Source organism: Tenrec ecaudatus, chromosome 15 (genome assembly GCF_050624435.1).
Source record: "Tenrec ecaudatus isolate mTenEca1 chromosome 15, mTenEca1.hap1, whole genome shotgun sequence".
Classification (NCBI taxonomy): domain Eukaryota; kingdom Metazoa; phylum Chordata; class Mammalia; order Afrosoricida; family Tenrecidae; genus Tenrec; species Tenrec ecaudatus.
The window spans coordinates 39628240-39655872 of record NC_134544.1 but is presented as its reverse complement, the minus strand read 5'-3'; the positions used below and the strand labels follow the sequence as shown (position 1 = coordinate 39655872).

General features: G+C 48.6%; 1 protein-coding gene across 8 annotated transcripts in view; it reads left to right on the top strand.

Moving 5' to 3' along the window:
- Positions 1-27633, top strand: part of FHOD3 (formin homology 2 domain containing 3) — a 475205-nt gene that overhangs the window by 330323 nt on the left and 117249 nt on the right. For 2 of the 8 annotated variants that reach the window (XM_075533130.1, XM_075533128.1), the window contains exons 11-14: positions 10720-10815; positions 14141-14518; positions 14822-14896; positions 19751-19864. The exons of 1 other annotated variant lie outside the window; for it this stretch is intronic. In XM_075533130.1, coding sequence (XP_075389245.1) covers positions 10720-10815; positions 14141-14518; positions 14822-14896; positions 19751-19864 — 663 coding nt within the window. The remainder of the gene's footprint in view (positions 1-10719; positions 10816-14140; positions 14519-14821; positions 14897-19750; positions 19865-27633) is intronic. 5 more of the 8 variants (XM_075533129.1, XM_075533131.1, XM_075533133.1 and 2 more) reach the window with 5 other exon arrangements.

Genomic DNA, 27633 nt, shown 5'->3' with positions numbered 1-27633 from the left:
CTGGTTTGTGGTATAATGGATATGCATTGGGCTGCTAACCTCAAGGGCAACAGTTCGATACCACCAGCTGCTCCAAGGGAGAAAGATGAGGGAGTTACAGTCTCAGAAACCCACAGGGGCAGTTCTGCCCTGTACTACAGGGTCACTATGAGGTGGCATCAACTTGATGGCTTTGAGTTTGGTTTGGGTATGGTTTAAATTGGAAGAAAAGATGACTAAAAGTCTTTGAATTGACAATTTCCTAGAGTTTTCTAGCCCAACCCTGGACTCCTTTGTTACATTTTCAAGGGGTGGGGTCCACGTCCAGGCTCAGGTACTCCTCCCCTGAATGCTCCTTTCCATCCTCGGGCAGCTGTGCTTATTAGGAAAGTCTCCAGGCGCCCAATTGTCTCCTGTTCCTCCCAGTTATTGTCTCGTCAACACACTAACCTCCTTCCTTCCTGCTCCGTGTGTCAATCTTTCTATGTGAACGCTGAGTGGCCCTTAGCATGTGAATTGTACATTTTATCCTGTTGACGCCCACACACATTCCACCCTGCAGTGGTCATGTTGAACGGCATTCGCTCAGTAAGGTTAGTGCCTGTGCCTTCCAGCTCTCAGTCATGTGTGTATTTCACAATCCACGGAAGAGTGACCTGGCCAGGAGTGGGTGGCGACAGCTGCCCAGGGAGCAGATGGTGCAGACCATAGCCACATGCTTCCAAATCCAGCACCTGAGTCGGCTTGGCCGCACTACCCTACAACGACATGCTCTGAAGGCAGGCCAGTATGGGCAGGACAGAGGCAATTTTGAATGCTGACATGCTGGATGGTCACTCTCCCTCCTCAGCCACACAGTCGATTGTCAGGGGTTCCAGGATTCACTTCCTACCTGCAGGATCGAGAGGAAAATAGCAGTGTAGACCTGGCCTCTCTGCGGACGTGGAAGTAGTGGGAAATGGACAATGGATTTGCAGACAAAGAGATGGGCATGGTGGATGCTGCCTAATTGGCCGCAAAATCTAGAACGCGGGAGGCCTGTGAAGTGAGGCTCCTGGTGGAAGGTGTGGTCGTGGGCAGAGGAGGAGCCAAAGTTGAGAACACAGGCGTGGCCTTCAGAGCCACAGCCGGATTTCTCCCACTGTTTTCCCATCTGCAAACTCAGGTTCAAGAACCGCCTTTAATGAGGCGGTAGGGGCGTTAAGAGCGAGGTGGAGAGACAGCACAAGTGGGTGCTGCTGCCACAATCCTTACTTTCTCTCTGGGCCCTGGGGCTTTCCTGGACATTGTTCTCTTAACGAAGGTATTCGTTAAATAAATACGGATCTGAGCTCGACAGTGTTTGGGGCACAGGCAGAAACACGCTGGGGAGTTTACCACAACCAGATTAACACCCACCGTACACCCACTGTACACCCACCATGCCGGGCGTAGCAGCAAGTAGCTACTGGGAAGGCTTATCTGCTGGTAAAATGATTCCTGAAAGATGGGGTTCACCAACAAGGGATGTGACCTCCCGAGGCAGGCACATCAGAGCCCCGCCAGCCATTCAGACTTGTCGCCTCACTCTGAGAGGTTGCTCCTGGCTTCCGATGACAGGGCTGGGACTCAGACATAGAGAAACCCGCACTGAATAAAGACAGAGGCCCAAAGTGAGGCCAGCGCTCTGGTTTCTGGAGCGAGATTTCTGATTTCACAAAGATTCACTGTGACCGGACTGCAGGCTTTGGGGAGATTGGGACTCGACGGAACTGAATTTGGGGTCCTTTCTAGGTTGTGAGGAAATTGATGAAATTCAAATAAGTTTTGTGTTGTCTATACAGAATTACTTCAATGACAGTCAAGTTGAGTTTTATATACATGGGAAGAAATCAGTGGTTAAAAAAACATTTTGTATATACATATTTCATATGTAAGTTTTTTATATATGACTTTATTCCTTTTATATACATGCACAGTATATACACACAGGATCCCTGGTGGCACAGTAGGTTAAGCATTCGGCTGTGAACCACAAGCTTGGTGGTTCTAAGCCACAAGGTTGCTCTGTGGGAGAAAGATAAGGTGATCCTCTCCTATCAAGAGTTAATCTTGGGAACCCTGTAGAACAGTTCTGCGCACCTCTGTAGGTTCCTGTGAATCAGAATCATAGCACACACCCACACATGGACTCCTGGGCTTGACTAATGAAAGCCTGGCTGGAAGGAAATGCGTGTCTTATCCTGTCATGCACACGGGGCGTCCTTGGGCGGTGGCAATGGTAGGCATCCTGGTGGGGTATAGCTCTTCTCTGAACCACCTTGGGTTCCAGGAGTCAAATCAATGTGAAGGCAATTGCTATGTGTTCTGTTTGGCTTTTGGTTCTACAAGTCCAGTTGCTAATGTGGTTGTGAACAGCAAGGACCTCGGGTTTTTTTTATTAAAGTCCAGAAACCATGTAATGGACTCTTGGTTACCAATGGCCCTCCAACTCAGGGTGGAAGGAGACATGACATTCAGAGGGAGTTGAAACTCAGAACGTGCTGCAGTGAGAAGGCCCTGGTGCGCGGGGTGTGCCAGGTGTGTTCTAAAGGGGGGTAGGGAGTGTGAAGAGAAGGGAATGGGCAACAGTATTTCATCCTCCAGGATCCACAAACTGGAAAATGGAAACTGGTGTGTGTGGTGGTGGGGGGGGGGGGAGCGGTCAGCGTAGGCACTAATGCCGTCCTAAGATTGCTGCCTCTTACAGAGATGTGGGTAGACTTTATCCTTCTGATGTATTTTAAATGACGAAGTGAGATCGGGGTTCTGTGTCTGGACTCGCATGGAGAGTGAGTAGAGAAATGCAGACCGCAATGAGGGCGATGCCATTGATCTCGCGTGGACTGGGGCCACTGCCCAGGAGAATGGAGAGTTGGGGAAGGTTAGATGTGGGCAAGACACTGGGTGTGGAACGGTTTGTATGGGGAGGATCTGAGATTCCCAGGCAGCTGGTAAGAAAGGTCATTGAATTTCAAGTATAAGGTGTCTGTGAGTGAGCAGTAATTCTCACAGTCAACTGGATAGCCACTCTGGTTGAGATGTGGAGTCTGGAAGTCATCTGTATAGGCAATGGCTTAGATCAGTGGTTCTCAACCTGTCATGACTCTTTGGGGGATCAAACGACCCTTTCACAGGTGTCGCCCAATTCATAACAGTAGCAAAATGACAGTTATGAAGTAGCCACGAAAATAATTTTAGGGTTGGGGGTCACTATAACATGAGAAACTGCATTAAAGAGCCGTGGCATTAGGAAGGTTGAGAACCACTGGCTTAGATTCTTTAACACAGGAATGTCACACAGAGGGAGCAGACAAGTAGATGGGTAAAGCCCTGGGGGACATAGTCATGTGTGTGCATGCACGCACACGTGCACAGACACACATGTATGCGTGGACACACATCTACATGCTTATTTTTTTGTTATCAAAGTGAGTTTTTATAAAGGAAAGAAGCTTTAGGATTTACAGGAGAGAGAGAGAGAGGAGGGAGAAAGAGAGAGAGAGAGAGAGAGAGAGAGAGAGAGAGAGAGAGAGAGAAGACAGAGAATAGGGGGCGGGGAGAGAGGGGAGGAGAGAGAGACCACTGCATGGTCTAAGGGAAGGCAGAGGAGCAGCAGGAAAGAGCTACCTGCTGATTTAAATTCCATTTTGTGGTCTTCAGGTGATGTCTCAGATTCCTGGCTGATAGGATACCCCATCACTAACCAACCTTCCTTTTTGACCACGTGGACAAAATTAACCGGCACAAATAGGAGAGCTCTGAAGGGGCTTCAATAACTTTGTGGCAAACTCCATTGTCTCCCGGTTCCATTTCTCCAGGGACATTTTGTAGCCCCCTGGTAGGCTTCATGGTGCCCTGCACTACTGCATCCTGTCTTCTCCTTGTTAGTGCAAGAGAGAGAGAGAGAGTGTATGCGTGTGGCCATGGAGACCGGTAGGAGCAAGGGGTGAGGGAGTTGGTGGAAAGCTTGGCATAAGAGTCCAGTGTGATGGGCCACTCATGTTTGAGAAAGAATCTGAAAGAAGGCAAGATGAATGATTACCACCACCACCACCAATCCTTAGAATAGCCACAGCCCTCCCCCCACCACAGGCAGAAGCAGCATCGTCCCGGGCCCAGGAGCATGGGCCCAGGAGCTGCACTGCCTCGGGCCTATGAACTGTGGGACCCTGGACACTCTCCGTCTCATCTCCATGCCTCCGCTCTCCACCTGTGGCTGTGGAGTCAACAGAGTGCCAGCCCCATGCAGTCCGGTGAGGGGTCAAGGGGAACCCTGACAAGTGCTTAGCGTCATGGCGCCTAGCAAAGTTTGCTAACTGGCATATGTGAGTGGGTGCAGCTGCTGTACAGAGAGACGCCTTCCCCTGGACACCGATCCCCGGAAACATGGAAGGGCGGATCCGACACCGAGGCCTGGCGTGTGCTCTCTGGACCTGGTCACGTCCAGTGTGTGTCTTGGACAGGTATCCGCAGCCGAAATGCGCTTCAATCATCCGGCTGGAGCTTAATTTCCAAAGGCACGATCAGGTAGTGAGGTATTTAGAAGCAGTTATATCGGGCTTCCTGAAGACTCAATGACAGTATTCACAAGGCGTCCGGGAAGTACTGTCATTCCTGAGGTCCCCCACCCCAACCCCAGCTGTGTGGTGGCTCTACTTCTGTAAACATGAGATTCAAAACTGACCAGAGATGAGAGCCTGTGAGGAAGTGGCCAATCTGGGCCTGCTTCAGGCAAGCATCTGTCTCCCGAGGGCCCTGGAGGTCAGGGCTGGTGCCTGATCGAATGGCAGTGATGAGGCCCTTAGGTAAAACAAAACAAAACATTCTGAGAGTCAGTACTTACAAAGCCTGTTCCTTGGGAGATAGCTTTCTCCTTTTTTTTAAAAAAAATGTTCTATAGTTTTCTCTTTTAAAACATTATTTTTCACCTATGACAAGTTTGCAGAGTGGACTTCCAAATAGAAGGGTCACACATTTTGATCGTGAAACGAGGGAGGAAATCCATCAGGTGAAGATGAAGTACCTTTGGTGACACTTTCCAAGTTGTCAAAACGGGCTGCAATGGGGCGCCGCCTTCCAGCGTAGCTGCAATCTACAGTGAGCAAGCTGCCACCTCTCCAAAGGAGAGACCCCCTGTCCTGAGTGTGTAGGGGGTGTTTGGGAAACTTGTGAAAACATTCTGGATGCCCATGCACTTTCTCTCATATTTCAGAGCCTCCTCTTAGGACTGGAGTTTCAAGTCAGTTTTGACATCACTTTGGCCTTCTAACGAACTGGCCCGAGTTCAGTGAGGCAGGGACCCAAGCTCACGGGATCCAAGAAGCGAAACCATTCATTTGCTTAATTGTGCTACTCAGATTTTCTCAGACCCTTGATTCTGGGGACACAGTGGTGAACATGAACTTGATGCAGCTGGTGACCTAGCTGATGAGAAAGACAATATGCAGATAAAGACCATAACATGTAAATATGTGTACCTTGGGCAGGGAACTCACAAGGGAAGCAAGAAGAGTTGGATGGCAGGGAGTAACAGGAATGTGAATGGAGATATGTCCTTGAGGAGAATTTGTAGGCCATGTACAGAGATAGTCATTGACTGCCCTATTTGTCTATTATCCTGGCCCTGTGCTGTTGTTCCTGGCCCTTTCTGTGACCGCCTTTTAATATGATTTTGCTGCTCACTGCACTCTCCGCAGCAGATGGTCAGTGGAGTGGCAAGCAGATGCTACCCAAACAACTCCATGTGGTCACTTCTGGGAGCTTGGAGGCATGACTCGAGTGGGTGGAAAATAGAATGCGAGGTTGGTGTGAAGGATCCTGGCTGAAATGTAAGACTTGGGGTTTATCTGTAGTTGTCAATTATCTATACTTTATTACCATATTAAGAGTTGGTTGTAGTGTGCCAGAATCCAAAACATATGAAGACAATTTGAAGTTCCAGAATCTGAGTCATGAGCTAGAGAGAGATGATTGCACTAAGACTCTGAAACCTGTCTCCACCACACCCCCACCCCCAGCCTCTTATTTCTAAATAAATATTCAAATTCTGTGCTTTAATTAACTATTACAGTAACAAAACCCAGAGGACTTTATTAGAGGTCTCAAACATTGAAACTCTGTCATTTCATACATGAAGTTTTAGTGCAAATGAACAAATTAATAAGCTATCTTTTACTAACAATTTTTAAGGTTTATGTATTGAACATTTATTGCTGGATTCTTAAGACATCTTTCCTAACAAGTCTACAAAAACAAAGTTAAGTGTCTTCTGACTCCAGTGACCCCCTTATTTACAGTAGTTACATTTGATACCTGCTGCGTAGACATGCAGAATGTCGTTTTCATTTCCGAATAGGGATTTTTCAGACTTGTAACCTGTTCTTCCCATGTTTTGTGATAAAAACAAAAACACAGACACTAGGACGTGCGTGAATAACGAGTGGCATTATTTGAAACATTTGGCAGCAAGGTTGGTCAGGACACAGGCCAGCATATAAATAAAATACATTAGACAGGTTACCAAACAGCTCCTAGGAGCTGAAGAACTTGTCTTAATGCTCCTGTTAATTCTGCTTCCTCAGCTGTTGCAGACCATCAGAGCTGGAAGCCCCCAGTCTGCCCCATCTTTCTGGATTGGCCGGTCTTGGGAGCAAGGCCAGGCAGACCAGAGACAGGGCTGATTCCATCTCCCGGCAGCATCTTCTGAAACCTCCACCTGGGGTTCTCTTGATGCCCTTGTCCTTCCCAGAACTGCAGCCTGCCTTCCCCCCGGTTCCTTTCCTGCTCGCTCTACTCTGGAGGCTCAGTTAAAGCTGTTAACTAACAGCCGCTGCTTAGATGAAAGTTCTTGGAAGTGTGCAGTCGAATCACGCACACACAGAAGTAGTGAGAGACTTCTTCGCCTGCAGTTATCACTGGTCCGACTTGCCCGGACACTTGTAGAAGGTTGCACCCCTTGTTACCATTGGAATTTTTTCCTACTGATGTTTGTACTCCACAAACTAAAATTCCATTACATTAAAGCGCTCTAAATCTTTAGTGAAAATAATATGGTGGGGATTCATCAGTATTTTATTCTGAAACAACAGCACAGTATGGCTCCAGCTTTCGGTTCTGGCCAGTAGGCCGGGCTTCTTGGGCATGTTCGGCCTCCAGGAGCTGTACTTTGCTCTCCTGCTCAACTTCGCTTTCTGGAGGGTAATAAATACTTTCCTGTCTAACTTTGGGTTCTCACCATGGAAACATCAGAGCAACAGCTGGGCTCTGTTGGATATCTTTTCATTCTCTTGGCTGGTAAAAACTTTGAGGGGGGGGGACCTTTTACTATTATTATTATTTGGTGGATAGCAAAGCTCTAATTTTAAATGAAATCACTGCTTCAGTCTGTCCAGAATTTGCCTTAACTGATTAAGATCATTCATTGAAATTTTTCAAATCTTACTTGGGGCCCCTGGTATCCTAGAAACAACCTTAAAGTTAACAGAAAGTATGAGTCACTGCAAAGCCAAGTTCAAACTTCAGCTTTCAGCATTCGCTAACACCAAGAGATTACCCCTGCAGACAGAGCCCAGGGGGCCCGTTATTTGCCTTAAATTTAGGAAAATATTTCAACAAAATATGTTGTCATCTAAGTATTATGATAGAATTCAAACCCATTTTGTAGAACTAAATGGGCCATTGATTAGTATGTCTTGTGTTTTACCTAAGCCTTAAGTCAGAGCTTTCTAACCAGCTGCCACAAATGTGCCCTACCTGTGTCAAGACATCGATTCCCTTCAGTCCATGTACATGACCACCAGGTAGGTCTGGGCTGACTGGAGCCCAGAACTGGTCGCCGAAGGTCAAAGGCAGCTTGCCGTTTTACCCTAGAATCTTGCGTAAATGGTTTGCATGGGGGCTTCAGAACTCCATGGAAAAATGGAATGAAAAGATGATGAAAAAATTCCACGGACTTTTTGAAACTCTCTCACATCCCTAAAAGTACAATTGCTGGATCATAATATGAAAATTGAAGTTAACACAACAGTGCCAATTATTTTGCAGAAGGCCTATACCAGTATACACTCCTCTATCAGAAATATTAAGATTCAGTTGACCGATACCTGCTTTAGCATTTGGTATTATCTGGTGTCTTAATTTTTCCAAGTTATTAAAAAAAATCTCACTATCAACTTAATTTATAGTTCCCTGGTATCCAGTGAGGTTAAATCTCTCTTCAGGTAAGATTATTGGCCATGTTCATGCACTCGTGTAGTTTTCCCACTTTTATAATTGTATTTTTATTGATTAAAAAGTAATATGTTTTTCCATAGTCTTGATATGAGTTTATATCCACTCATAGTGCTGCAGATACTACCCCCACTTCTTTTGATTTCTCGTACAGGTTTCTTTGGTCCTGGTACATGCTTTAACTCTGTTCTGAGTGTTTTTCTTGTACTTTTAAAGTAACTCAGTAATTGTGATAGGTAGGTTTATTGTGTCAACCTGGCCAATAGACACATGTGGGATTAGTCAGGTTGCAGTTTAATTGAAGGGAAAAGACAGAAATGGCTTGGCAAGACTCGCTTTTCCATCTTTTGCTCTCTGATCATCAGACCAGTGTGTGGCTGCCTTAGCTAGTTCTCTGCCTCAGCTTGTGAGCTACACTACCTGTGGGACACCCAACCCATGGACCGTGTCACTATAGTTTGAGGTTCCTTAGAGACCTGCTTTGTCACACTGCTAGTGTATACATCACTTGAGCTGGGGGCTTTTGGACCCTGTCATTTGGCTGACTGTTGGGGACCTGACCAGCTGTTGGCTGCCTGTGGTCAGACTGCCTGTGTTGCTCTACAGAAGACTCAGCTGTCTGCTTCCTTGACTTGCACCCAGCAGCCCTCTTGAGTTGAAGGACTGCCAATATATTAACTGTCTCACGGAACTGAGTTGAACTGAGCCCTCTGTACTGCTCTGTGGACTAATTAGCTATTTAATTTCATTGTATTGTATATATCTATCCATATATTTAAAATCATAAGTGTCCTGGTTTTGTTTCTCTAGAGAACCCTGTCTAACACAGCGGGGTTCAATTTCTTTTTCATTTCTGGAAGCCTGAGAAATGTGATATCAGCCAAAAACTCAAACTTTGGGAAATGAAATAGACTTTGATTAAAAACTGTACCCTGAAGATCTGATCAGGCTGCAGCCTTCTGGCTTCCATTCCCAACATGAACAAGGGTGGCCTGAAATATGGGCCTCTCAGTGGTGAAGAGGAAGATAGCTGGTTGGTTCAGCATGAGCCTGGGCCTGGTGGGTTCAGGATGAGTCACTGTGAGTCATTAAAAGCAAGCAAACCCAAAGCAAGCCACACCATTAGGCGTATTTGAAAATCAAAGAATAGATGCCCAGAATTACTTAGCATGAATAAAAATAAACTTATGTTGTACCTTAAGAAAAAAAAAACCAGGTTGAGGATAAAGCAAAATTATCTGGATAAACCTTTAATCTTAACTATGATCATCATGAAGCCACTAGCCTTATATGATTTCATCTGAATCCAGTAAAAACTTCAAGCTGAGACTGTGCATAAATCAAGCATAGACAGCCCTGTGTCCGAGAGGACATTTCTTTCTGCGTGCCTTTGTCCTGAGTCCTGATTCTCAGTGAGTTGCAATGCTGCTTGTCCTTGACAGTGGCCTGCCACGAGTGAAAGCAACATGCTGAGACATACAAGTCAAGTTGCTTTCTATTGCAGGATCTCAAGTTGCTCAGCCCAAAGAGGAGACTTCTCAGGATGTGGGTCAGGAGAGCTCTCTTCATACATTGGTGGAACGGCTGCTTGAAAGACAGAGGCATTAAAAAAAAGTCATCAAAAGATTTAAATTGGTGGGCATTATCTAAGGGAAAGCCTGGCAATTTGTCAGGGGTGGGGAGTGATTTTGAGACTAGGGGGCCTTCTCCCTTAGCTCAGTTCTTTTTGCCTATTTAGGAATGTTAGATAGAGGTTGCCTCAGAAGTTCCTGAAGATCAAGATGATTTTGATAGCTAATACCTATAATACACTGATTTGCTTACTATCTATCAAGGTTTTTCAAAGTACTTTTATATACTTAGGTTATATCCAGGAACTTTTCCGAAATTCATGTATCAATTATTAAGACTTTAGATTATCCTCACTCACAGCCTTCCTCTACTCGAAGCACAGACAGCTTGAGACTTAGGATGTCCTTACAGCTAGGAAGTAATCTCTCAAGGTGCCAAGAGAAATCCCAGGGGTGGCACGCACTGGCTCAACGTGGACTGCGTGCCCACTGGAGAATAAAGGAGTGGCAGGCAAAAGCCGCCTGCCCACCATGGAAGGCAATCCGTTCCAGACTGACCCGACCTGAATGGTTTCTCACTACAAAGGGAAACAGTAAAGACTTCAGGCTGTGGATCTGGCCATTGCTACCAACGTCCACTGGGTGATTCTGTATAGAAAAGGAAAGCCAAAAGAGGCCCCCCAAAGCCTGAAACTTGTGTGGAAGGCAGGGGGATGCAGGAGTCTGGGCTTTGCATCTTCATGCCACCTTGTCAAGCTCCCTGCTGAAAACTCTCCCCTCTCTCCTGACAGGTTCGGTGTAATTTGTTCATTTCTGTCGGCTGTGTTTGTTGTTCTTCATCTTCCTGTTTGTCAGTAATGCTCACCTTGCTCTCCATCTTGTCTTTATGTGCATTTCTCTTTTCCTGGCATCATCTCAGGGTGGAGGAGGAGGAGGAGGAAGAGGAACAGCCAATTACGGAGCCCAATTCAGAGGAGGAGAGAGATGACCCTGCCCCCTGTCAGGGCAAGGACAGGTACCGAGGGCAGGGCCCTCCCAGGCTCACACTAAAATTCAGAGTCTCCTTCTGAATTAATAGTTTGCAGCCACTTTGAAGTCAACTCCTGCCTCCCTCACTAGCTCTCCTGGCCAACCTTACCTACCCTGTGCACAGAGCCCTGAGTGACTAGTTTTACAGAAACAATTGTGCATGCTTTTGATAGCAAATTGCACTTATAAGCAAACCCCTCCTTCTGAGACCACACCTTATGGGAAAATCAGCCAATGGGTTTTCCTTCACTGCCCTCCCTCCCCCACACGGAGTGCTTAAGCTTAAATTCACAGTGACTAAAATGTATTCCTCTCTACCCAGGAAATGTTAACCCTTTTAGCACTGTAACACTACTAATCCCATGTGTCTTCTCTTCATACTAATTCTGCCAACCCAGTATGTATGGATGATTACTGTGCTTGTGATTTAGGTTTGTTTTTATGCAAATGCACTAGAATATTTTTTAACTTCATGAGGCATAGAAAATGTCGGTGTTTATTTTCATACCCAGAACAACTAGCAGAGCTGTTCAGCCTTTGGGGAAGTTTTTTTGTCCTCTGCTCACCTGACCAATGTGTGTGCTTTCTAGCTCGAGCAAGTTTAAGAGACACCAGTACTTTGAACCTTTTGACTTTTGTTGGAATTTTTCCAGAATGAATTGTGTATGAAATATAAAAATTGACCATGAGTAATTTTGGTTTTTAATATACAACAGAATTCCTAAAATTGGATGGTGTTTTACTTAATTGACCACCACTGCCAGTTGACATTTTTACTTTTAGTTTTGCCTTCCCAACAAGTACAATCTAAAGGATTTTGGTGAGTCTGCGTAAGATCTTTTTCTCTTGTCAGCTTCAAAAGTAAAGGGATTCCATATTGTTTGCCATGCTTGCAAGGCACATAGTAGGTCTCCAATAGGTGTTTTTCACCCTGAGACCCACACAATGCTCAGGGGTGATGGGATAAGGGATCTAACACACTCAAGGTTGCTGCTTTCTTTGGAAATTTCTGTGGAAAAGCTAGTAAGATGGGCGTGGAGAGAGAAAAGGAGTTAGCCCCAAATGTCCGAACAAGAGGGATAGAAGCACCAGTGTAAAATAGTGATTGGCTGATTGTCCCTGCTTATGGGGAGTGGTTGATTAGTTGAGGTGCTCAGTAAGGCAGAGGACCTGATTGATTGACCATTATCTCACATTATGTCTAAAATGATCCACAGGAAATAATGTGGGTTCTCAATACATAGACCACTACCTTGCCAAATGTGCTGAAAAGTCCATTCTCCACCTCACGCATGTGACTCCAAAGCTTACGAACTAGACAGAAGCACCAGCCTAGAAAGGGAAGCCTTCGAAGGCAGACTATTGCTGTCTTTGCAACGGATTGTTTTGTATACAAGCAGATGGTCATTTCTCTTCCTCTCAGAAGTATGCCCGAGGACATTGTTGCCCCAGGACACCCTTTCTCTGAGATTGTAGTTAGGCAGTTCCTTTTTAGGCAATAAAGGTATGCCTATTAAATACCAGGAGCCCTGGTGGTATAGTAGTTACACATGGGGCTGCGACCTGCATGGTCAGCAGTTCAAAACGACCAGCGGCTCCAAGGAAGAAAGACTGGGCTTTCTACTCTTCATGAAGAGTTACAGTTTCAGAAACCCCTAGAGGGTTGTATGAGTCAACATCGACTCAATGACAGTGAGAGAGAGAGTATTAAACACCAGGACTTAATCTTGACAATACTAAGACAAGCATGGACCTAGGTCAGCAGATGGGCTTTGTGCTCTAAGGTAAACCTTAACGTGACGGGAAGGATTTTCTCCTTCCCCTCTAATTCTGTTTGTGAGGTCACCTCTTTGCCAAGCATGGGCTGGGCTCCTCTGGTCCCCTTGTCCACCCAGGAAAGCACTTATGGGGCAGTAATTGGGCCAGGTTTCTGAGAGAGGGGCTGTTGTTTTGAACACATGCAAAGTCTAAGAAAAAATTCTCTGATGATAAAGATAACATATTGGAGCCCTGGTGGCATAGTGGTTATGCTTTGGGCTGCTAACCTCAAGGTCAGAAGTGAGAAACCACCAGCCAGCTCCTCAGGAGAAAGATGAGGCTTTCTACTCCTGTAAAAAGTGATAGTCTTGGAAATTCACAGGAATGGTTCTACCTTACCTTATAGCAGTGGTTCTCAACCTTCCTCAGGCTGCGACCCTTTCATACAGTTCATGTTGCGGTGACCCCCAACCATAAAATTATTTTTGTGGCTACTTCACAACTGTCATGTTGCTACTGTTATGAATCAGGAGACTCCTGTGAATGGGTTGTGACCCACAAGTTGAGAACCGCTGCCCTGTAGGGTTGCCATGAGTCGGAACTGAGTTTGGTCAGCACATTTCAGTGGTTCAAATCCAGTGCCCTGAAGATGGAAGGCCCTCACACTGTAACTGTGGCCTGTGAAAGTCAGGCTTCCTGGTAAAGGTAGGCTCTGGCATGAGGACAACACAAGAGGGGCAGAAGTTGCTGTCTTCCTTCAATCTAGCCTCTCCTTTTCTGTGCTCTGATCCTTTGCTGGCATCTGCTCTCCTCTCCCTCGATCCCTGCCCGGGGTCATGAAAGAACCTGCCAGCAGCCAGACACGCATACAAGTATCTGTGTCCTGGGGATGCTGCTGGGTACATGTTGGACGACTAATCACCAGGCCAATGGGCCAAACACACTAGCCCATCTGTGTGGGAAGGATGGGACTGTGTGTTCCCCTAAAGCTTGACAGCTTCAGAGCCCCTGCATAGGATTGCGAGGAGTCAGGCTGGACCCGATGGCGGTGGGGTTGGTGTTTAGCGGGCCGGGTTTTGGGAAGCCTGAAGACTAGGGCTTTGTGGGAAGCCTGTTCTTCAAGGGTTGGCTTTTTAGCAGGAGCCCAGAGCTTCTCTTTGGCCAAGACAAAGAAATGGGGCTCGAGCTGGGGAGATTCCGTTCCCAACACACCCAGCGGGGAGAAACTTGTGGGAATGGGCGAGTGGATAGAAGAGTCTTTGGAAGCCATTAAGTCCCCTCACAAGGGCCAGCATATGCACACAGCCAACCTTGGTCTGGGGGGGGCTGCGGTTACTTCCTTGCCCCCTCCAAGTCTGACCTCCTACATCAGCAAACCCAGGGCTCGGGATTCACAGCAGATGAGGGGCGGCAGAGCAGAAGCACGGTGGACTCTGAAGTAAGTGCTTGGCACAGCGAAGGGGCTCCTACCTCTCTCTCTTCTTTAACTTTTGTACCCTCTTGCCTTTTCTTCCCTGCTCCTCCTGTCCTTCCTGGTGGACTGTTCTCTGCAGCGAGCCCCACCCTGCCTCTGAGCAGAACCTCACCGCAAAGGATGCTGGGCCCCCTGAGCCAGCCCTCCAAGCTGCCCCAGGCGGAGCCTCCCAGAGAAAGTGGCTTCCGGGCAGCACTCCAGTGGATGGCCCCTCGGATAGTGGGTCCTTGGGACCTGAGTCCTCCATCTGGACCACCCAGCCCACCCTGCTGCTGCCACCAGCCCCAGCCTCAGCCACTCAGTCGGCCTCCACCACAGCCGGCCCACGGAAGGCGTCGCCCACCATAGACAAGCTGCCCTACGTGCCCCACTCCCCCTTCCACCTCTTCTCCTATGACTTTGAGGATTCTCCCTTAGCCACCAAAGGAAAGGACGCAGAGTCCCAGAAGGAAAGCAGGTAGAGCTGCCCGGTGGAGGCCCGACCCGACCCTAGTGCTCACGCCTTGCAGGGAGGGGGGGATTTCAGAGCCCGATGCCCTGGTGCATATGCTAACTTCCTGACTAAATAAGATGCCTACTCTCCAAGGTAAAGAGATTGATATAACCCCAGGAGCAAATACCGGGCTCTGTAGAGGCAGACACAGACACACACGTGTACATCTGAACTGGGCAAGCCTATAGGCCTCCCCGCACCTCCAGGACAGGCACCATGCCCTCTCTGTGTGCAGCGCTTTGAGTGGGGTTTTCCTTTCTCTCACAGCTCCTCAGATCCCGGCCAGCTGAGCGCACACTCTGCCTCTGAGCCTTACAACTTCCGGTCTTTCTCTTCTAACAGGTGGGTGTGCCTTTTCTGTCTTTCCTTTCCCTTTTCTGTCGCTTCATCTTTGGTCTAACGTACGCCTGTGCCCTTTTGAAGGGCTGCCCCTGTTGCTTTCCAGAAGATGACCCAAACCCTTGCTATTTGAATCACATTGTGGGCATTACCATCGTTTCAGATGCTTAGGAATTCCTTATGGGGATGCACTGCTCGCTGCCCGCCTCCCAGTACATGGGCAGGCAGAGGGAAGCATGTCAATCAGTACTCAGCCAGAGAGTTCTGGCGGACACCTGTGTGCACACCAGCCGCCTGCCCTTCTGCCCGCGTGAATGAGGAGCTCGCGGCTGGGATGGGGTCAGGGCAGAGAGGCTTGGCATGGTGTTCCAAATCGATAGTAAGTCCGATCATTCTGATGGCCATCCTGGCCTGAGAGTGACTCTAAGAAATGCTCCTTTATTGAGCATTTATGGTATAGCGGAGGCGCGCTGGCAGCCTAGTGGTTAATACATTTGGCTGTAAACTGTAACATCAGCAATTCAAAACCACCAGCTGCTCCATGGGAAAAAGACAGGGCTTTCAACTCCTATAAATGGTTAAGGTCACAGACACAGGATAGTTCCTCCCTGTCCTGTAGGGTTTCTATGAGTCGCCATCGACTTCATGGCTGCAGTGAGTTGGCTTTTTTTTATGGTAAGCCAAATTCTGTACTATCATGAAACGAACCCTTGTAAAGATCTTGTAATCTAGGTTCTAGTTGATTCTGACTCCTCCCAACCCTGCAGGGCAGAGCAGACCTGTTCTGAGGGATCCCCAGGCTGCACCCCTGACAGGAGCTGTTTGCCAGGCTTTTCTCCCGTGGAGCAGTGGGTGGGTTTGAACCACCCACGTGTGGGTTAGCAGCCAAGCGGCCAACCGTGCTGCCACCACAGATGATAAAAAGACTAAGGTACCGAGAGGGCAAATCATTTGGTCAGAGCCACTCAGTCAAGAAGCAGAGAGTGGTACCAAGCCCGGACAGCCTGCTCCAGAGTTTGGTTCTAACTGGAGCCTGGTGCTGTGGCTGCTCTTTGCCACCTTGCCTCTTGGGTGGGCTTGTCCACCACTGGGCTCCAAGACAAGGCCCCCGCCTGGCTACCGCCTGCAAGGGGTCCCGGGCAAGTCATCGCCACTTAAATGCTCAGTTTGCACATCTCCCCACGGGGCCCTAAAATGTTTCTATCTTGGCCCAGAAACTTGGGGCCCCACCGCCTGGGTGCAAGGCGAGAAGCTGCCCCTTGCTCTCAGCAGAAGTCAATAGGACTTGGACCTGCGAGGGTTCATGAAAATGGACGGGAGTCTACAGGGGTCGAGCTTTCCCCCGATAAATGGGAGGAATAATCTAGAACTGGGTGGTGGTGTTTTGCTTACATACAACCTAACGGACGGGAAATTTCCTCAAAGCTTTACATAGACATTCTTAAGCTTTTTAATGGTAAGTATGGACAGTTGAAAAAGATAAAATCTGTATGTAATATATACCTTTTAAAATAATTTTGTCATAACCTTAGAACTTCAGATTTAACAAATTCACACCTCAAAAAAAATGAAAACCAACTCACTGCCGTAGATTCAAATCCAATTAGAGCGACCCTCTAGGACAGAGTAGAGCAGGCCCTGTGAGTTTCTGAGGCTGTACGTTCCTATGGGAGCAGAAAGCCTCATCTTTCTCCTGCAGAGTAGCTGGTGGGTTTGAACTACTGACCTATTGGTTAACAGCCCAGCTGGTCACCCACTGCACCACCAGGACTCCTCACTAACACATAAACCTACTTGGCAAAGCTAGTTCGAAATCAAGTGAGACCTAACTTTTGTTAGGAAAAAAAACCCATAAACCAACAAACTGACTGGTGCAGTTCAGGTGAGCCCGTGAGTATGCATCCAGAGAGGAGCATCCTACTGCTGGGGTTTGAGTCGCTCCAAATGAGGGAACAAAGAGCCAAGCCACCCGGAGAGAGCCCGGGCAGATAGAAGCCAGGCAAGGGCCCTTATGTTGAGTTTGGCCTGGATTAAAATGCATCCACGTTCTCCTTCAGGGTTTCCTGAGTTCCATGTCATTCCTTCACTTGTTATGCTACAGGCGTTCCCAACCAGACGTCAGCAGTAGCCCAGACTGGGATTGAGCGAGGTTGAGAATGTTCCTTTTGTCCCTAAAAACGAATGGCAGGCGTGTAAACGGGAGACCCCAGGAGCATCCACAGACAGAGACACTTTCAGGAGAGAGCAGGGATGGAACTTGAGGATCTGAACATTCATTTCCTCTGGTTTCCAGAATGGCTTTGCACTCACAAAAGCTTGTGTGATCTTGTGTGTAACTGAGAAGCTCCGCCCAGGCCTCTCCCAGGACGGCCTTCCATGCAGTTCTTATCAGATATGCCCAACATGAGTCTGTGTCCTCCAAGAACAACATCTGTGTGTGGGTTTGGAAGTGACCGTCTGGTCTTTCCCAGCAGGGTGGTGCTCGCCCACAGAGGGGATCCTGGGCTTCCTGAGGATGGTTTCACGGAGGGGCTTTCCCAGGGCCCAGGGGCCACCTGACTTGGTCTCCAAGCTGCACTGTGCTCACAGTCCCGAGGTGTGCGAGCCGTAGAGACAGGCAGATGGGTCACATGCAGACACTTTAAGATAGAGGCGACGGTAACACACACTTGCAAATGAGGGTTGACATCGATTTGGTGGAGCAAAGTTTACATCTTTTTATATCACTTTCTGACAGGAATTTAGATACTGTCCAAATATTATCTGTACCTATTGAATTTTTTTGGTGTCTACTGGCTGTGGTTTTCGTGGGCCGGCCTAGTCACAGATGTGCTTACTTGGTGGTTGACTGCAACTCAATACGTGCGTAATAGAGCCCAGTCAGTTAGTCATTAGAGAGGGAAATTGTATGATCCAGTTAGTTTGACCGAGATTGGGAATGAAAACTGGACAGCTGATGAGGCAGTTGAACGAATTGCTCAGCTGTTAGGAAATGCAAAAGTGGGAAAACACATTATGCTGGTTTGGGCTCTGTAACATCATCTAAATATAATTTTAGCCAGGCAGTTTTGTTAAAACATACTGTAGGATGTTGACTTAGGTCAGGAAGGGGTTTGTTTGAGATGTCTGGCTAGAATCACAAACTGAGAGACCAGGTAATAGGGTGGACCAGGACTGAGGCCTGGGCAAAGCAGGCAATAGGCATCAGGGACCTAGTCTGTCAGAAGCTTCGGTAAACTTCTTTCTAGATGCTTCCTTCCCTTCCTGAATCACAGGGCTTACTGCCCTGCTTTTCTCCCTTGGTGGGGGTATCTGCCTTTTCTTTTTCCAAACAGTTTTATTGGCACATAATTTACATATTATACAACTCAATCGTTCAATCATCCAATCATATCAAAAATTATACAATCATTCCCACATCAATTTTAGAGCACCCCACCATGGTTAAATCACCTTTAAAATTAATTGGGCAATCAGTCAGTGCTAGCGCTCCCTTCTTCCTCGTGGCTTCATGGCTTGCTTGCCAAGAGGGATCTACATGATGATAGCTCAGTAGAAACTGGGGGGGTGGGGGGGGCGGGTATCTGTTCTGAAGAACCGAGGGACCAGGAACAGGGGACCCTCCAAAATGCTAGAAATCCTTGGCTTTGTGAGAGACGACCAGGAGCGAGAGATGTCAGCTGAACCTTCCCATCACTGTTGAGTTGGTTCCGATTTCATAGCGACCCTGTGGGACAGAGTAGAACTGCCCACCAGGCTCCCAATGCTGCCATCTTCATGCTAGCAGATGGCCTGGACTCTCTGCCTTGAGCGACAGGTGGGCTCCAGCCACCAACCCCTCGTTTCGGGGCTCTGCCACCTGGACTCCTTTGGTAAACCTAGTGGCTGTGATTTTGGCCCAGGAAAAATATCAGATGGAAAACAGAAATGCATGAAGCCAACCAATCTGGAAAACCCCAGAGAAGTTTCATGTGGCTCGCAGAGCACACAGTGGAGTTGAGCTTAATGAATCAAATTTAAAGAAGAGAGAAACTCTTTAACCCACACAAGGTGTACAGAGCCTTCTATGGGATTGATGCTCACAGTTACACCAGTGGCCCTGGTAGGGCAGTGGGTTCCTTACTGGGTTGCCAGCTTGCAAGGGCAGCAGTTTGAAACCACCAGCAACTCCATAGGGGAAAGACCAGACTTCCCACTTGAGTTTACATGGTTAGTTTCGGCACCCCTGTGGGCAGCTTTGCCCTCTCCTGGAGGGTCACCATGAGTCAGAAGTTCGTTTGTGTAGCTCTTTGTCCCCCCAACCCTGGTGGATGTAGCAGGCCAGGCACTGGTCTGCTAGCCACACGGCCCACCCACCGGGTCCTGCCAGGGAGAGAGAGGAGGTGGCTGACGCCAGTAAAGAGTTGAAGTCTCAGAAACCCAGCGGGTCTATAGGAGTCAGAGTCAACTCAATGGCAACACATTTTTTGGTTTTGTTTGTTGTTGTTTGGGTAGTAGCAGGAGAAGCAGGAAAACTCTTCACCATAAAAGTAGAAATAATTTGGACTCTTCATTCATGTTAGCAAAGAGTTTCAGTATACTTTATAAAAAGGACAGGACATGGGAGGTTTGGTTTAAACTCTTTGCCATAAATACTCCTAATGGTTTGAGACGTTAGAAAATGTCTCTAGAAAAACATGATCTGAACAAAGCAGTTAGTCAGTCTCTTTGAGGCGAATTATCCTTAAAGGTGGTGTTTTCAGACTTGTTGTACCTTCTTTTTCTTTGAAAATATGAAGACGGCTTGCTAAAGCTTACATTCATTTACCGGCTCGTCCTCATGTTCTTGTCTTCTTTCTCCCAACGCACACGCTTCAGATACAGCAACTTCGGCAACAACGCGTATCACTCTTCCAGACCTTCGTCTGGGACCAGCGTGCCCACCACCCCCACGGCGTCCCTGTCCCCACCACAGGAGGCCAGGCAGGACAGGTAGGTTTTGCAAGAAGCAAGCTCATGTCCCCATCCTTTAGTAAGGGGGTGAAGCATGGATAAAATGACAAGCCACTGCTTTCCAGTGGATTCCAATGCATAGCGACCCTGTAAAGCAGGGTAGGGCGCCCCTTGGAAGTTTCTGAGACTGTGATGGTGGCCCGGCGTGGGACGTCTCCTCTCTGTCCCACAGAGCAACTGGCGGCTGCCCGTTGCTGACCTCACGTAGCCACCAACCGCTAGTGTAAATATTTGAAAAGCTATAAATATGAGATATAATCTGAAATATCTTTCTTTACAGAAAAGTCCAAAGGCAAAACCTATTTTCTCTTCCTTCCACCCTCCTGGCTAAATGAACATTTTATTGGTGGCGATATTTTACTGTGGTACACTCACCCCGCCCCCCCCCCACATTTGTTTTCTCTTAGAAAGAGTTGATGTTTATTCTAAAATCCCTGCATGAGAAGGTGTGGGTCTGGTTCTGGGGGTCACAACAGCTCCATCGCGTACTCCCCATTGACTGGGAGAGCTCAATACACCAAGAGCCCGTGGACCCAAGAAGGTGTGCAGGTAGTCTAGGACCGACCAGGACAGGAGAGAATTGTTTGGGTACATGGAAGGAATTTCGCTTGGCGAGAGTATTTGACCACCAGAAACGAACTAATTATTACTCCTCGGCGCGGAGGAGGCTTTACAAGGAAACCGTTAAGACGTGCAATTGGAGCACAATTACACAGTTTCCCTTATATGGCAAGGGGGTTGCGTTAGAGAAGAGCAGGTCGGGGGCAAAGCAGCACCTCATCTAGAAGAAATTTAATCCCTGAGGGTAAAATACCAGCGACACCAACCGCGACTTGAGAGGGCGGTTTCCGTGAGCGAGGACAAAAGTGCATGTAAAAACACGTCATGACACTGACTCTTGGAGCGCACGGGGCAGCCGGGGGAGTGGGCTGGATCCTTCCGTGGCTCGCACCCAAAGAGGGGGCCAGAGAATGTTGGCCTCCACCCGGAGGACCTGGTAGGGAGTGGCGGTACAGAGCCACTCTGGAGTCTGCACAAGCCATGCACAGAAACCACCTGCCTCAAATCCCACATTCAGAACAGACGTGGCTGGTAGTTTTATCGCTGTTCCGCACCACTTCATATCCCTTAGGGCGATAACCAACTGCATGTATGCCCGCGCTCCCGTAGGTAAGAACCGTCGGGTACAGCAATGGGAGAATGGGGTGTAGCCGGAGAACCCGTCTGAGTCCAGAAATGCTATCTCTCTAGTCCTGTGTCTGACCGACCCTGAGGTGGTAGGAACAGGGGCTCCCTGCACGCAGCCACCGCTCCCTGCCTTACCATGCTTACCTCAGGGAGAGACTCCACAGAGACGCCGGAGCAGGGGGCTGCCCCGTCAGGGCTGCTGCCCTGTTGGTCCCATGTGCTCTGTGTGTAATATTGCTGCTCCTGCTTGGTAGCCCAGGGCTGTGGCTGTCGTAGGTCAAAGAGCAGGCACAGCAGCAAGGGCTTGAGGCCGCGGAGGGCTGGAAGAGTTCAAAACCCGCCGGGGGTAGGAAAGCAAGCCGGGAGGAAGTAAGGGCGAGGAAGTGGTGGTTGGACCAAGCGGGCACATTGCAGAGAGTGACCATGCAGGACCCAGACAGTAGGGTCAAAGCGGCTACCCATTCTCTCTGTGTGGTTGGGGTGGCGTGGAACCCAGGCCCGTCCGCTCACCATCTGCAGCCTCTCTCCCATACAAGTGGTCTTCTACAAGTTTCTGGAACCCAGAATTAAACGAAAATAGGATTGTTCTACACACCTTTGAAGCCCCTTTGTATCGAACATGGTGTCCGCACCACGCCCAAATTAACAGAATGTGCTAGGCGGTGCATGCCTGTGCTCTGCAGTGTGCTGTGCTGGGAGCTGCGGGTGATGGGGGGCTGGTGGGGATGTGGAGCCAACGAGACCACACAGCCCCAGGATGAAGGCGTGTCTATGGGGTTGGCCTGGCCAGGTACCCCAGCTAACTTCTGAGGTGGTGTGTAAACCTTGCGGCGGAAAAGCAGGCTCCCCAGCCGTGGGGAGCCCTGGACTGGGCCCCTGGTGGGTTTCTTGGGTCTTAGGAACAAACTGATTCCAGTTGATCACCTGAAGCCACTCGCCTGCCTCCAGCGCTGTCCTTTACCGTAGGGTACCTTCTTGGCAGAGTCGCTGATGCCGGTGGAGCTAAAGCGGTCACTAGAGGGACCCTTGTCGGACAGACCCAACATTAGAAACATTAGGATCTGACTGATAGTACAGGATATGAGAGGCTGCCAGCTGCTCCGGGACTCGGACCCTGTCCCCTTCCTTGTTGTATCTTCCCACACACCTGGATCCGGTCGGGGCAGAGCCACGGGGAGCACCGATCCGAGGAGCGAGTGGGTGAAGTTGGGAAGGTGTGAGGGGCTGAGGTCCTCAGGTCTGGCCAGACTAGGAGTTGTTGCTTTTAATCACTTTATTGGGGACTCGTAAAACTCTAATCCAAATCCATCCATCCATCCATCCATTGTGTCAAGCATTGTGTCCCTCACGAACCCTTGATAATTTATAAAATATTTTGTCATGTCATACACTGTCTGACCCACTTTTCTGTTGTCCGTCCCCCAGGGAGAAGGTTATATGTAGATCATTGTAATTGGTTCCCCCTTTCTACCCCACCCTCCCTCCACCCTCCCGGTATCGCCACTCTCACCACTCATTCTTAAGGGCTCATCTGTCCTGGATTCCCTGTGTTTCCAGTTCCTATCTGTACCAGTGTACATCCTCTGGTCTACCCAGCTTTGTAAGGTAGAATTGGAATGATGATAGTGGGGGTGTGGGGGGGCATTTAAGAACTAGAGGAAAGTTGTGTGTTTCATTGTTGCTACGCTGCACCCTGACTGGCTCATCTCCTCCCCGGGACCCTTCTGTAAGGGGAAGTTCAGTTGCCTACAGATGGGCTTTGGGTCCCCACTGCATACTCTCCCTCATTCACAATGATAGGATTTTTTGTTCTTTGATGCCTGACACATGATCCCTTCGACACCTCCTGATCACACAGGCTGGTGTTTTTCTTCCATGTGGGCTTTGTTGCTTCTGAGGTAGATGGCCGCTTGTTTACCTTCAAGCCTTTAAGAGTCCAGATGCGATCTCTTTTGATTGCCAGGCACCTTCAGCTTTCTTCACCACATTTGCTTATGCACCCATTTGTCTTCAGCAATCATGTTGGGAAGGTGAGCATCATGGAATGCCAGGGTAATAGAACAAAGCATTCTTGCATTGAGGGAGCATTTGAGTAGAAAACCAATGACTATCCGCTACCTTAATACTAAACCTATAAATATATGCACATAGATCTATTTTCTAATCATCATCTATAAATATATTTACATATGTACATGCCTGTATTTAGACTTCTAGAAATGTCCTTTGCCTCCTAGTTCTTTCTTCTACTTCCTTTTACTTTCCTCTCATCCCGGTATCAAGTCCTACCAGGCCTCTTATACCCTCCTTACCACTGATTTTGTATTGCTTGTTCCCTTGTCCCTGAGTTTGTTAACACCATTTCCTTTCCCCCACCTCTCCCTATCTCATGTTCCCCAGGAACTGTGGGTCCCATTGTTTTCTCCTCTGGATTTTTTATCCAGCCTATCTTATGTAGAGAGACCTGCAGAGATAATAATATATATCAAAAACAAGACAGAGCAAAACAAAGCAACAAAAGACCAATGTAAATAGTTCAAGGTCTGTTTGTTGACCTTTAGGAGTGTTTTCAGGTCGAGTCTGCTAGGGTGGCATGCCCTGACCCCAAAGTCTATTTTGCCACTCCCTCAGGACTTCCTTGCTCTTTTCCCCTTGCTGTTTTGTAGCACACCCTTAGTGTTTTACCTTGGTGTGGTGGGGTCAGATTGGGCACAATTCCCACACTGTGTCTCCAGTGTTGTCCCCTGTAGGGCTATGGGTCAGCGAGGGACATCGTGTCTCATAATGGGGTGGGCCGCATAGTCCTCTCTGTGCATTGGCTGCTCTGAGCGGGGTTATCATCCTCAAGGCTTGGTGGGCCAGGATGTGCTCCACTCCTCTTCTCCCTTTATTTGCTCCCGTGTGATCTGATCAGACATGTCCCTCTCCCTGAGCTGTAGCTTCAGTGCTGTCCTCTGAAGTGCATTCGTCTTGGGGGAGGGGCAGCTGTCCACATAGTTGGGATTGGGGCCGGCCCTTCAGACCTCTCTACTTTTGAGGATGCTTCTCCCGGCTCTCTGCGGGGAGCAGTGGTCTCGCCTGCTTCCTGACTCGTCCAGGTTTGAGCTGAAGGTCCAGAAGTCCAGACCCCTAAAGTCCCCAGTCTTTGTCTATTTCCCCATTCGCTCTAACGGAAGCATCTCTGGAGGGTGGTGGGCATGAGAGTTCAGAGTGAAATCCAATGAGGCATCTGGTGGTGGTGGATCCCAGAGCCCCTTGAGCACCCCGTGGAAGAGGTTGAACTTCATCTTGAGACCATGAAAATCGTTTAGGCCTTGAAGCAGGTGACACGTGGTCTGCTTTATCAGCTGTGAAAGGCGAGCGAGACAGGTGGGGTGAGCGTGCAAGAATGGGGAGACCATTGGGAAGCTGCTGCTGAGTCCAAGAAAGATGGCAACGGGGCGCAGATCAGGGCTGTCTGGGCTGGGAGCCAAGAAGGGGCGTGGCGTTAGCCGGAGCGCCGGCTGTGTGCGTGTGCGCATGCCTGAAAGAAAGCACCGAGGGAGCTTGTGCTGGAAGAAGAGCAAGACCCCGGGGGAAGCAGGGGCAGAACCTTCTCTTCTTTCAAAGTGCCTGCTTGCTTTTCCGTGCAATCTTTAGCACGGAAACTGGCTACCTTTAACTTCTAGAACCACTAGTGAGTGAAGGAGCTACGAAGAGTCATTACGCCCTCCCTTTACGCTAGTATGTTCCCCCCCACCCCTAACTGTCGTCATCTGAAGTTTTCAGCAGCCATGTGAAAACACTGACGGCTTATTTGGAGTAGCAGCCATGCGGTTTCCTTAGCCATACCTGGGAGCCACCAGGCCATCTGTTCTTCTCACCTCGCAGGTTTATGTTCTGTGTCTGTAGAATGGATAAATCGTATACCAACCTCGAATCATATTTGTGCCCCGTCACTCAGCATTTAATATGATTCCAGTTCTATTTCTGGTAATATTGGTCTTTAGATGGTTCAGTTTTAAAAAGAATCTTTTTTGTGAGCTGAATTAGAACTCTTTGAATGTACAACTTCAAATGTATCAATCTATCCTACTCTATAAGATATTGTGACTCCAGAGGTAGATACTTGGTTGATAGATGTAGATGTATGGTTGATAGGTTTGACATGCCCATGTATGTCTAGGATTGAAAGGGAAAACTCTTTGGTTAGGACGGCTTTGAACATTGCTGACAAGAGTTGCCCTTTTTTTGCAACAGGAACCGATACCTTCTGTCAGCAGCTGCCTAGCTTATAAGCAGCATGGCAGGCCCAGGACATCCTGGGGAGGTCCCCAACTCGGTTCCAGTGATTTGGGAATGCAGTCCTGGGAGATCAGTCTAGCTCCTACCTCTTCAGGTCTGCCAGCCCAGTTTTGGAGGTGCAACCAGCCACCATTGGGAACTTTGGGGTTTTCCATATTTTCCCAAGCGTATTCCTGCATTGATCTTAACAGAACTTGGACTGAGACATCAACCTGGAAAGGAAGAGCCAGAGACACGGTGTGATGAACTAAGGCCAGGGTGTTGAGATGAATCCACCTCCATGTCTCCCATGACATCTTTTTGTTCTTAGGCCTCTGGTCTGAACACAAAGCACAGTGTTACTTCTCATGACACTAGACCTCGTGCCAAAGCAGAACACACTAAGAAGGCTAGAAGGATTTATCGAGGCCCGCAGGGACGCAAAAGGCAAGCTGTTAAGGGAAAGAGACTCTGAAAATGCTTCCATCTCGAAAAGGTTCTTTTTGAGCAGAGAAGGGCTGCTCATTAAAGGAAAAAGGAAGGAAGTAAAACAAGGCTATTGGCACCGCTTACGTTCAAGTCGTCAGATAAAACAAGCCAGCAGGCAAGCAGTCACCGCCAGCAAACCCGAGCACTAGGAAGCAGGGCACACCAGCCCCGTCTCCCTCCCATCCTGCAGTGGCATCCCCACCTGGTGGGCCCTTCTGAAATGGCGGCTAGGGGCCTGCTTGGTGTTGCCCACTTTCCTTCTCTAAGGAATCAGGAAAGTGGAAGCCCAGGGCTTAGGCCCCAAGTGCCTGAAGGCATCCGCTCACCAATTCCTTCATGAAGTAATCACTTCCACGGCTGAAGCCTTGCCTCCCACCTGGATGACGCTGCTTGATCCCCAGCCAGTGTGCCTCTTACACAGCCATGACCCTGCTGTCTGTCTGTCTGTGTAGGCTTGTAGGTGTGGCTATGATGCTGAACAGGTTCCAGCAGAACTTCCAGACAAAGACAAACCAGAAAGGCCTGGGGGGGTCCCCTTCTGGAAATCGGCCATTGACAACACGATGGCTCACGGTGGTTGGATGGTCAGCCACTCGGCAGGATGAGGCTGGCTTTTCTCTTTTGAGAAGCGGGGACCAGGTAGTCCTCGGAGAGCGGGAGTCTCCCCTCAGGTCAAGCTCCCCCTGATGGGATCTCACTGCCTTTGACCTCCCTGTAAGGCCTCTGCTTTCATGCATTTCCATACTCGTGGGGCTCTTCCATACTCGTGGGGCTCTTCCAGTCCTTAGCTGCTTCGCAGGCCTTTTGCCGGAGAGCTGTGCCTGTCTGCTCCCATGCTCTCTTCCACATTGGTGTCCGTTCCTCATGGTCCTGAAGGCTTGGGGCTCCCCGATCTAATCGGCTTGGACTTTGATCAATATCTGTTGGCCTGGCCTCACTGGGGTCTACTTGTGCTTTGAGGTTTTGCTTGGTTGGTTTTTTAATCATTGGGACTTTTTTTGTTTTTCAGGTTCTGCTTGTTTAAGTCTTTAATCATTGGGTTTTTTTCTCCCCAGATATGTGATCCATGTGTTTTTCTGGATCCCAAATCCTTTGGGGCTATGTCCTATCTCTTCATCCACACAATGTTTTAGTTTCCATTGTGCCGTGGGGGCCAGGGCAGCACTATCCAGTGGAACCTTCGGCCAAACTGGAAATGTTCTCAGTGTGTGAGATACACGTGGCAGCGACCAGCCACACGTGACTGTTTGAAATGGGGCTCGGTGCAACTGAGGAGCCACGTTTTCGTTAAATCTCTATATATTACAGCTTACATTTAAGTAACTGCAAGAGGCTACCACTTTGAACAGTACAGAGCTAGAGAGTTTCTGTTCTCTGTCCACAAAGTAATATTTCCTGTAGGATTTTCAAAAACAGAGGCAGCGCAAGTTGATAGCTCTAAACACAACCACTCCTCACTTATCGACCTGGTTAGTTTCCAAAGATGAGGTCATGCTGCAAAAAAATCAGCATTAATGAAACGCAGGGGATGCTTTCTGTCCAGCGTTTAAGATTTAGACACTAGCACCTTAGAGAGCCTAATCACTGAGCTGGCTGGTTCACTCATCACGGCGAGGAGCCAGTCAGGAGTTACGCCTTCGCAGAGGAGACTCGCGGGAGACCAAGCTGAGTGAAGCCCATCTGTGTGATGGGAGGGGCCATGGCTGAACCACTTCGCCTTCTTCCTGTGCTAGGTCTGAGCTCCCCTCTTGAGGCCATCTCCCCCGGGGGTTCCACTCTGACTTTCAAGCCCCATGTCCTTGATTTGG